General features: G+C 40.7%; 1 protein-coding gene across 1 annotated transcript in view; it reads right to left on the bottom strand.

The window, feature by feature from the left end:
- Positions 1-3,659: 3,659 nt before the first annotated feature.
- Positions 3,660-10,956, bottom strand: part of LOC148369269 (putative RNA helicase mov-10-B.1) — a 32,276-nt gene continuing 24,979 nt past the window's right edge. Inside the window, exons 18-23 of the mRNA XM_088331215.1 lie at positions 8,518-8,709; positions 8,258-8,329; positions 8,042-8,167; positions 5,692-5,780; positions 4,060-4,172; positions 3,660-3,983 (exon numbers count right to left, since the gene is read on the bottom strand). Coding sequence (XP_088187341.1) covers positions 3,940-3,983; positions 4,060-4,172; positions 5,692-5,780; positions 8,042-8,167; positions 8,258-8,329; positions 8,518-8,709 — 636 coding nt within the window. The 3' untranslated portion in view covers positions 3,660-3,939. The remainder of the gene's footprint in view (positions 3,984-4,059; positions 4,173-5,691; positions 5,781-8,041; positions 8,168-8,257; positions 8,330-8,517; positions 8,710-10,956) is intronic.

Here is a 10,956-nt window from a genome sequence, read left to right as displayed (position 1 = left end):
CCACAAGTCTGTTTGGGTGTGTCCCGTAGGTTTTGCACATCCTTAAACAAAAATTTACCATTCTTCCTGACAAACCAGCTTAATTTCCTTAAGGTTTGGGCTCAATAATTTCAGATTTTTCCTCAAATGCTCTGTTGCAGGGGGTCTCCAACGTATTTCAACCTGAGAGCTACTTTTTGTTACTAATTGGCACTTGCTGCCCCCGAGGACTAGGTCGGCTACCCCTGCTTTAAAGAATAGTTTTACTCGAAACTCACAATGACCTCTCAATGGTGACAAGACCACAAAAAATAATTTTACTAGCGATTCACAATGACAATACTACATTCACAAGAAAATCACAATGACCCAGCACCGATGAGCTATTTTCAGAACAAGTCCACAGGCACATCATCTGTTCACAGGGAGCACCATATTAGAGACCCCTAATTGACTTGCTCCTCTGCTCAAATCCCTGAAGCGCGTGTCGAGGATTGTAGATGAGTGGTTCATGTTGATGACGTAAGCGGTGATGTTTAAAATCCCGCAAAGAGTGTGTTCCACGTGATCGATTCAGGAAATTATTTGCTAGCTTCGGGAGTGGTTCGAAATAAAGGCGGCAAAGAGTTGAAGCTCCCCTTCAGTAAGTGAATCACAAAAATGTATGCTTTTCCATTTCTTTCGATTTACTTTTACAAATCTGTTTCTTTTGTAATTCACTGCAAAAAAAAACGCCTTGGTCCAAAAACTTGTTTTGAATAATGAATACAGTACTCTAATTTTAACTTTTTAATATAAGCACAAAGTAACACAGAACAATTCATGATACACGCGTACCTTGTTTCAATACATTCTTTGACCAGCAAAGAGGCTTCGCAGCGTATTTTATACAACCATGTTATACTTTTTTGTCCACATAATGGCGTTGTTGATGTAAAGAATGACGCGCCTTCGTGTGTGTGCGGAGTCTAGTTAAGTAATGTTTATTTGTATAGCCCTTTATCACAAGGAGTCTCAAAGGGCTGCACAGACCACAGATTATTGCAAACTACAGACTATTATTACACCATCCCCTGATGTAAAACCTACATGAGGGCAAGGAAAAACTCAAAACCTCAACATGAGGCAAATGAAGAAACCTTGAGAAGAGACCGCACATGAGGTAATCCCCCTTCCACGATGACAAGGCTGCAACAAATGTTGCAATAACAAATAATATAAATATTGTCAACGTGAAATATAGGTCATTCATAACCTTTCGAGTAGAAGTGTGTCTTAAGCCTAGATTTAAACAGTTCAACCGGGGGTGTGGATCGAATTTCAGTGGGCAGAGCATTCAACAGCATCGGGGCACGAATGGAGAACGCTCTCGAACCTGCGGATCTCTTCTTGGTTTTTGGGATCACTAGTAGACCAGCATTTTCACGATACGGTGCTATTTTAGAAATGCATTTGAAATTGGGTACCCTTTGCGCTAACTAGTAACAAAAAGTAGCTCTCAGATTGAAAAAAGTTAAGAGAACCCTCATGGACATGGAGCTTTGAGCCCATTTCTTTTAAAAATGTGAAAAAAATCCCAAAGGTAACCCCAATTACACACCTACTTATTATTGTTAAGTCCTAAAGTGGAAGTGCAAGACATTTTGGCAAATTGTAAGAAATAGTCTAAGTACCCTAGGAAAACAAAACAGACTAGAACGAAGGATGATTCAAACTCTGTCTAACTTTAAGACTTGGGACGTCTCGGCTGTAACGCAGACGTGCTCACCGCAAGGGTTACTGTTACCTCACACTTACGTGAATAAACCCTGACTTTCTTCCCGTTTACCAGTTGTCAGCAACAGGGTAGGGTTACTTTAACTGGATTAGATTCAATAACTTTTGGATTACTCCAATACCAAATATGCTAATAAAAGACAAAAGAAACGAAATATGAATAAAATTATGACTCACAACACGTGGTAAGCTTTCTCTCCTGGCTTTGATCTCCGGCAAAACCAACAAAATGCGACAGAAACTAAATGAAAATAAATCCAAACAGCTTGCCAACATCATTTTTGCCGTTCCATGTATTCCGTTACTCCCCAAGCCTGCACAAAATTTAGTAATTTTATTCATATTTAGTTTTTTTGTCTTTTATTAGCATATTTGGTATTGGAGTAATCCAAAAGTAATTGAAAATAATCAAGTTAAAGTAACCCTACCCAACCCTGGGCAGCCACCAGCAGATGGTGCGAGTGTATGGTTCCAAGAAAAGTTCTTTAAAAGTTATTGTGTTGTGGGTTACTTCAAATTACAAAGAAAGAATAGGAATGACGATTTTAGTGAACTCATTCAAGTAGCTAAGAAATAACTTTTAGTGAAGAATTATTAATAGTATGCTTAGTTACCAGTGAATGCTCGAACTAAATATTAGAAACCTGAACGGTTTCTTGAGTAATGTGGGTTTTGCCTTTAGTGTGAGAGAAGGAACCCAAAAACTGGGTAGACTCTGGCTGGAAGAGGCCACGGAACCAGATGAGGTCGAGGAATTCCATTGAGGGCTTTATATAGTCTATACATCTACCTTGGTTATATCCCTCAAGAGGAGTGACCGACAGCAAGACAAACACAGACAATAGCAAAGAAAAGAAAAGGGGAAAAAAATAGCAACAAAAAAAAACACACAATTTTTTTGACCATGGCCAACCCAAATGACCAACACCCAGACAAATTAAGCACCTTGGCATCCAAGTTGGTCACGCTTTTGTCCCTCCAAATGAAACGAGACACAAGAAAGCGGCCATGTCACTCGTGTCAGGGTGGCACAACACACTCTTCTGTTCATCAGCAGGGCCAGACTGCTTTCACTGGTTTACCCCTGCCGCATCATACAGGTGCCCTGCCTATCCCTTCGAACGCACCCAAATATGCCACTATCCTTTTACAACACATCTCCACTCATTCCTATCACCAACAATAGCTCTGGCTTCCACTTGATTTCGACCTCTTTCCCACAGTGCACTCACAACAACATCCATCCACGTCAATCGCAGCCTTCTTCTTGGTCTCCTATTGACTTCCGCTCTGTAGATCCTCTCCATGCATCCAAAACAAGAGATATCTCTTATCCACACGCTTCCACTACATACAAACATGTTATACTTTTTGTCCACATGATGACGTAGTTGAGGTAATGAATGTAGCGCCTACGTGTGTGTGTAGGAATTCCATTGAGGGCTTTATGGTACCAACACTAAACAAGCGCCTGCGCGCCCAAAAATGGCCAGACATGATTTTTAATCCAGCCCGCCAAGTAAACATGGTTTAAATGATACAAACGAAATACTAATTATAAACATGTACTGTCCCTTTGTGTGTTTACTACAAAAATAACCTGTTTTGGGCACTTTCAGTATGTTTTTTGCTTTGTGTTTCACAACAGATCTGATAAAACGAATAATTTCAAAAACAAACAAACAAAAAAAAAAAAACGTGGATATCTGTATTTATGTCCATAAAGGAGAAAAATCCGCTAGGTCTCAAAAGACCAGCCCCTTGGACAAAAGTTTCAAGTCAGTGCGGCCTGTGACTCAAAGTTTGCCCACCCTTGAACTAATTCAGTTTAGTGTGTCAAACATGTTACATGTAACCTTTTACTTTTTAAAAGGTTTGGCCCCCAACCAAGTTGACCAGCCTCAGCATGTGTAAATAGATCTTTATTTGTCAATAGAAAAATTCCAAGAACATTCTTATATACTTCGTAATTGAAGAACATCTGTACAACATGTGCATATGATAAAAACCCTTGAGGAAAAGATAGTCACCATTTTTCACAAACTCCACCTTGCTCTCTCCCTCAAAAAGACAATTTAATAATTTTCTTATCTCCTCCGGCTTTTGATTGTTTTTCTTAAACCGACATGTGTTTGGTCCCTGGTGAAGGAGGCCCAGACATCCTGGACAAATTTTCATCTCAGGTCACACTTCAACTCGATAGTGCAGTTCTTCAGCATAGTCTTCCACTGTAGAGAGCAAAGTGACATTACAGTCAGTCATATCATGGACTACAAAAAAAAAAATCAATGGAGGATGTCTTACCCTGTGATTGCATTTTGAGGTAGAGATTTGAATGTCTTTCAGCAACATCATCCTCCTCCTCCACCGGTTTGTACCCACGGTAAGCTTTCGAATCTTGGCAGTACTTGATAAAGCTACGCAGGGTGGCAAAAACGAGACCTGGTCAGTTTCCAGGGTTTGCACGGGTGCCTGAAATCCTTAAAATGTTTCGTTTTTAAGGGTTGAAAAGTGGTTTTAATTTTGAGAGACGTTCATGTATGGGAGTTTGTACACCTTTGTCATGGCCAAATTCAAGCACTTTTTTATGACTTCCAGAGACTATTTTCCAATTCCGCCAAGTACGATTAAAAGACAAAACCCGGCTTAAATCAGGTATTTTGCAGGGCCACTAAAACAAATGTTGATTTACAAATGCAATTTTTCTTGCGCGTGCTTTTAACAAGACATCCATTTTTAGATCTTGAGTAAATCGTGAATACGTTTTTGAGAAACCTCTCAATTCACATGTTGGGTAAAGATGACAGTAAAATGAAAGTTTACATTTTCAGTTGCAGGACCTTTTCCCATTAAAATCCATCACTGGGAAGCACTACCTTCTTTTTTTTTTCATGGCCCGAAATAATGTCCATAAATGATGCATAATCCTTGCACTAATACACAATTCATAGTGCCCTGGTTAGGTGTAGAATGCACCCGTCTGGACGCGACCCGTAGGGAGTGATGACGCATCATAAGACAATTCCACACAAACTAATGCCAGCTGCTGTTACCGAAAAAAATGCAACGGCAAAGCAAAGCCACCAGAGAGCAGTGTTTGTGTCATTTTCAAATAGACTGGTTGAAAAACATGACAACAATGTCAAGCATTTACAAGCACTCAGCCCAAAATTCACGCACTTTTCAGTCTTTGAAAACGCAAGATCAAATCTCAAGAATTTAAGGATTCCGTACTAACCCTGATGTAAATGCTTGAAATAGTTACTATTTTTCTCAAAAACTGCTTTAAAAAGGACACAGACACTGCTCTCTGGTGGCTTTGCCATTGTATTTCTTCTTCCCTTGTGATTAACAGGAGCTGGCATTAATATGCATGGAATTGTCCTATGAAGCGTCTTGCCCAAGCAGACAGGCGCATGCTACACCTTGACAGGGCACTATAAAATGTGTATTCGTGCAAGGATTATGTATGAATTATTATAATTTATTATGGGCCATGCAAAAAATTAAGGTAGTGTTTCCCAGTGGTAAATTATAATGGGAAGAAGTTCCTGCAACCGAAAATGAGGATATATTTGTCAAATAAAACAAATATTTGAGATTTTCTCAAGATCTAAAAATTATATCTACTACATAGTACTGTAATGTTTACCCAACACCTACATGGAGAGATTTGTCTGGAAAATATTTACACACAAATTGTAATAATGTACTCAAGATCTATAAGTCATGTCTTGATAAATGCGCACGCAATCGCCTATGTAAACTGCAGATCAATTTGTGGCTCAGAAAAATACTTGATTCACACTAGATTTATTTCTATAACGGTACCGGAGAAACAGGAAGACTGGCTTTAAGTCCATAAAAAGTACTTGATTTTGGCAATGAAAAAGGTTTTATAAACCATTCAATACACATTCAGATTAAGTAACATACCTATTCCAAATGGCATCAGCGCTGAGGACCACTGGGTTTCCCACCACAATCAACAAAGCTTGAGCTCGGGTCATTGCCACATTGAACCTCTGCATGCACACAGATGTACAAAAAAAGACTTTCAGAAACTGTCTCTACAAATCAAATGCAGTCGTCTAGGACTTACTGTACATGGACAGTCACAACTCTGGTAGGCCGTCGTAATTACAGTAATTTTTAAGAGAGTGTAAAGAAATGCCAGTCAAGTCATTTTTATTTGTATAGCCCTAAATCACGAAGAGTCTCAAAGGGCTTCACAGATTATTACGCTATATTACACAGACAATTTTTCAGCCGACGAGAAGAGTAGGTTATTCATATGCTATGTAGTAAAAGTCAGTAAATCCAAAAATGTGTGAGAATCCATAGTTTTCAAATCACAGTTGTTTAAAGGGATACCCAAATTCTAAAGCATACAAAATGTAAAAAAAGGACATTTTGTTTGCATAATAATATCTATATAAATACGTATATCATTAGTGTATTACAATCATTTTCTAAGATAATGCATTTTATAGACAGCCTGTCTCGTCTTTAACTTCCTGAGCTGTGATGTCATGCTAGCACCAGCACCCTATCAAGGCAGTCGCCGTATTGATTTACATGTCAAAATGGGGCTAACTGGTAAAAAGAACACACACAGAGCCAACAGGAGCTAAACCAGCCGGGCTCTCGGCTGCGGGAAAGGGCTAACCTGGACCAATCAGCGGAAAAAATGGGAGGCTGGCTGACTGAAAAGATGCAGTAAGCAGCAACCTAAAATTTGGCCACGGCAACAAACATGAACCTAGCTAGGGAAAAAAACAAAGGGCACAGCAGGCAAGCTAACTGCTAACCTGGGCCAAACAAACCTGGAAGCTTTCGGGAGCCAGAACGTAACGGGACCTATCTGGACAATGTTATACCAATTCCAAGACATAAGGCGAAAAACCCAAAGGAAATGTCACAATGACCTACCTAAAATGAGGCACCGGCAAAATAGGAACGCACGCTGTACACGACGGCAGGTAAATTTACCTCACACAGGTTTTGACGATCGAAACGCGGAACTCTGACAAAACAGAAGTCCTTGAGCGACACGATACGCAGTTTCAATTTCTCCAAACAGAAATGAGCACAATGCGAGTCTTTGTTTTCATCCAGCTCTAGGGCATTTGAAGCAAATAGTCTTTGAGACGAAATTTCTCAAGTTTCCCGGCGCGTGGAATATTTTGCAACATATCTGCATGATTGTGTGGGAGGGAGCACTTACAGGTTCCATGCCTAATTGAAATAAATATTTAGTCTTTTATAATTCCTTAAAAGGATTATACTCCACATGCTGTGACGGGCAGTCAGGGGAGGTGGGTGAGGCTGTGCCTCACCTGTCATCATGGAAATATATTAAAAGGGCTATATTTATTCCGTTTTAAACTTCTTTCGCATTTAACTTCACAATTTTTAGATTTTCTTTTTCAAAAATCGCTGAATATTCAATTAGAATGACTATCATTCATATAATAAGTATGTAACATATATTTTTGCTTAACACCTGCAGATGCAGGGAGAGGCACACAATTCTCTTGCCTTATGGCAGAGGGTGATATTGAGATGAAGGATTCTGATTTGGTGCACACCCCAAACAATAGAACTATTAATTAGAATGCTGGAAGTATCAGCAAGCAAACTGCAAGTAAAGCCATCCAAATTTTTTTTCTGGCTGCATGGACTTTATATAACGGAAGATTGATGCTTTTTATTCAAAAGATGCAGTGTAGACTTCAATTACGTAAAGGACCACATTAGTCCTCGTGTTTGCTTTGTTTGAGTAAAACTATCTAAATGTGTCTTGTTGTTATGTCTTAAGAAAAAACAAAGTTTAAATAGCTAAATAATGTTTCTTTTTTACAAGTGCTTAAAAGAATTGCTTTGTGAAAATGAGAATTTGTTTGTTTACTTCATTAGCACAAAAAGGGACTGCGAGAGAAGAAAACATCATGAACATTTAAGCATCCTTGGTGAGCACAGTAAGTTTTCAGGGTGCTATGGTGGACCTGATCGCTCCAACTAGAATAAAGAACACCTTAAGCATCAGTTGAGACTCTCTTTGGGGATCCAAGGGCTGCTACATCAAACGTTATTTATTTTTGCTCTAACAATCAAATAATAAATACGATGAAGGTTTACTTATTTGTAAATCTGCCTGTGCCTTACCAGACACAAACCTCACCACATGTCACTGTCCATAAGTATGCTATCAATTAGCATGCTTATATAGTCTTGCATTGTTTCAGTATAAACTCAATGGACATTGTGCCTGTGTGCTTTTTACCTTCTCATTGGCAACAAATCCGAGGTTGAACTTTTGGTCAAAGTCTGTAAAATTGCGGCTGCTGCGGACAGTCGACACCAAAATCACTCTCCTCTCTTGACCTTGGAACTCATCCACTGAACCAACCTAACAAACATTCAATCACATCACATTAGCTGTATTTTAAGAGCAAGCCCACTCTGGAGCAAGGGGAAGTAAGCTTTGTTGGTTTATTACCTTCAGAGAACTTAGGTTCTTTAATTTGAATTCTTTCTCTATGTTATTTAGAGCCTGGCGAATTTTCTGCACCTGGCGAGTAAAATAAACATGTAAACATTGGTTCTTTAAACAAGGATTTACATCAACTGAGTCAAATCAATTTGTCTAAAAAGCTAGAGTGATTAAAAAAAAAAAAAAAAAACAGGTACAATAACAAAACCAAAGAATAACAAAAATATGAAGAGGTCTAACGCTTTATGAAGCTCACTAATCCTTACCTGCTTCCTGTAGGGGGAAATGATACCGATGTCTTTTGGTGCGATGGTGCCCAAGCCCTTTTTGCCACTTGTCTGAAGCAGCTTCCTTATGTAGTCCATCAGAACTTGAATCTCCGCCCTGTTGAAAAACGACGGGCTGGTGGCCTCGCGCTCATCGATGCCCATAACCCCGTGGAAAATCAATGGGAAGTCCTAAGAAAATAACATCAGGTCAGTCACTACCATGTGCAAATGCTATGGTTTTCATTTAATATCTTCCAGCATAGAGTTCTTCAAGGCTCTAGATGTTGTGAGCCTGTCATGGTTGACACGCCTCTGCAACATCATATGGACATCGGGGACAGTGCCTCTGGACTGGCAGACTGGGGTGGTGGTTCCCCTCTTTAAGAAGGGGCACAGGAGAGTGTGTTCCAACTACAGGGGAAAATCACACTTCTCAGCCTCCCTGGTAAGGTCTTTTCAGGGCTACTGGAGAGGACGGTCCGCCAGGTAGTCGAATCTTGGCTTCAAGAGGAGCAGTGTGGTTTTTGTCCCGGCCATGGAACATTGGACCAGCTCTACACCCTCTGCAGCGTCCTTGAGGTTGCATTGGAGTTTGTCTAGCCGGTCTACATGTGTTTTGTGGACATGGAGAAGGCATTCGACCGTGTTCCTCAGGAGGCCCTGCGGGGGGTGCTCCGGGAGTATGGGGTATCGCACAGTCTTATCTGAGCTATGCCCGGGGCCAGAGTCTGGTCCGCATTGCAGGCAGTACGTCGGATTTGTTTCTGGTGAGAGTTGGACTCCGCTAGGGGTGCCCTTTGTCACCAATTCTGTTCATAACAGAATTTCTAGGCGCAGCCTTGGTGGGGTCCGGTTTGGGGCCTCAGCATTGCATCATTGCTTTTTGCAGATGATGAGGTACTGTTGGCTTCCTCAGGCCGTGATCTTCAGCTCTCACTGGAGCGATTCGTAGCCGAGTATACAGCCGCCGGGATGAGGATCAGCATATCCAAGTCCGAGACCATGGTAGTCAGCCGGAAAAGGGTGGCACGCTCCCTCCGGTTTGGGGATGAGCTCTTGCCCCAAGTGGAGGAGTTCAAGTATCTTGGGGTCTTGTTCACGAGTGAGGGTAGGATGGAACGAGAGATCGACAGACGGGTCGGTGCATAACTCTGTACCGGACCGTCTTGGTAAAGAGGGAGCTGAGCCAAAAGGGAAAGCTCTCGGTCTACCAGTTGATCTACGTTCCTACCCTTACCAATGGTCATGAACTGTGGGTGATAACTGAAAGAACACATTCCCGGATACAAGAGGCTGAAATGAGTTTCCTCCGCTCTCCCTTAGAGATAAGGCGAGAAGCTCAGTCATCTGGGAGGGACTCTATGTAGAGCCAATGCTCCTCTGCATTAAGAGGAGCCACCCAGGCAGTTACGGTAAAAGTGTCACAGGTGGAATATATGTGTCGAGGAAAACGCAAATTTAATGCCACTTGGCGCATTGTGCATGAATTAAACTAGCAAGAACAAACTCATCATAGAAAAGGTGTCAATCGAAAGCACAGCGCTAACGACGATATTGGGAATAATGTTAAGGCGGATTTCTGTATATCTGTCGGCATTATTGTGTCTTTTGGATTCAATATTTTACAAGGTTGGAATCTATGGAATGTTCATCATGTAACGAAGCAATTTTCGCGGACATTCAAGGAAATTAAAGACGGCCTAAGGGATGGAATGGCGAGTTACGCCGGCTTTATAGTTTTTGGGTATCTCGTTTCAGACTGATCGTGATGTTTCTCTGATGGGTATTACTGGAGCACATCCCAGCTTTTCGAGCTGTGTCCCACATCACAGAAGTATACATCCTGAATCCCAAAAGTTCAATCTTTCCACACATTTGTGGCATGACGTTTTTCAGTGACTGGTGACATCGTACAGACGCGTATTTGTTTACCAAAAGTCCAGCGGCCCACCGGAATGGTAAGTGGTTAAGGTACCGTATATTATTAAAACTCTGTGTCCTCTCTTTCTTTGTTAATAACTATTGTTTCAATATGGGCACATTAGACTTATGTACAAAATGGTTCTTCCTTGATAAAAATGTACTGGATGCGGCCTATAATTACTTGGGCCTTATAGCCTGAATTTTATGTTACTGTTAACATTACATTTACACACTGGACATATGTTTAAGAAGCTCAGTGCTTCTGATCTGCGAGTATAACATTGTTGCCTCACCATGTGTGTACGCAGGATAATGTTTAGACATCTTTGCTCTTGTTTGGACTTAAAAAAGCCATTTTAGAGCTTTGCAAAATCCAATGTAACTACTTCTGGAGTAAATCTGGTTAGACACAATTCTCATTATATTCCTTTCATTTAGATCTTTAAAGGGACATTGTGTATCATTCAGTGGCTTCTGGTGATTGATATTGAAAAAAGCAGAAATGAACTATCA

Source organism: Urocampus carinirostris, chromosome 3 (assembly GCF_059441175.1).
Source record: "Urocampus carinirostris isolate Australia breed hairy pipefish chromosome 3, RoL_Ucar_1.0, whole genome shotgun sequence".
Classification (NCBI taxonomy): domain Eukaryota; kingdom Metazoa; phylum Chordata; class Actinopteri; order Syngnathiformes; family Syngnathidae; genus Urocampus; species Urocampus carinirostris.
This window is presented reverse-complemented; position numbering and strand designations above follow the sequence as displayed.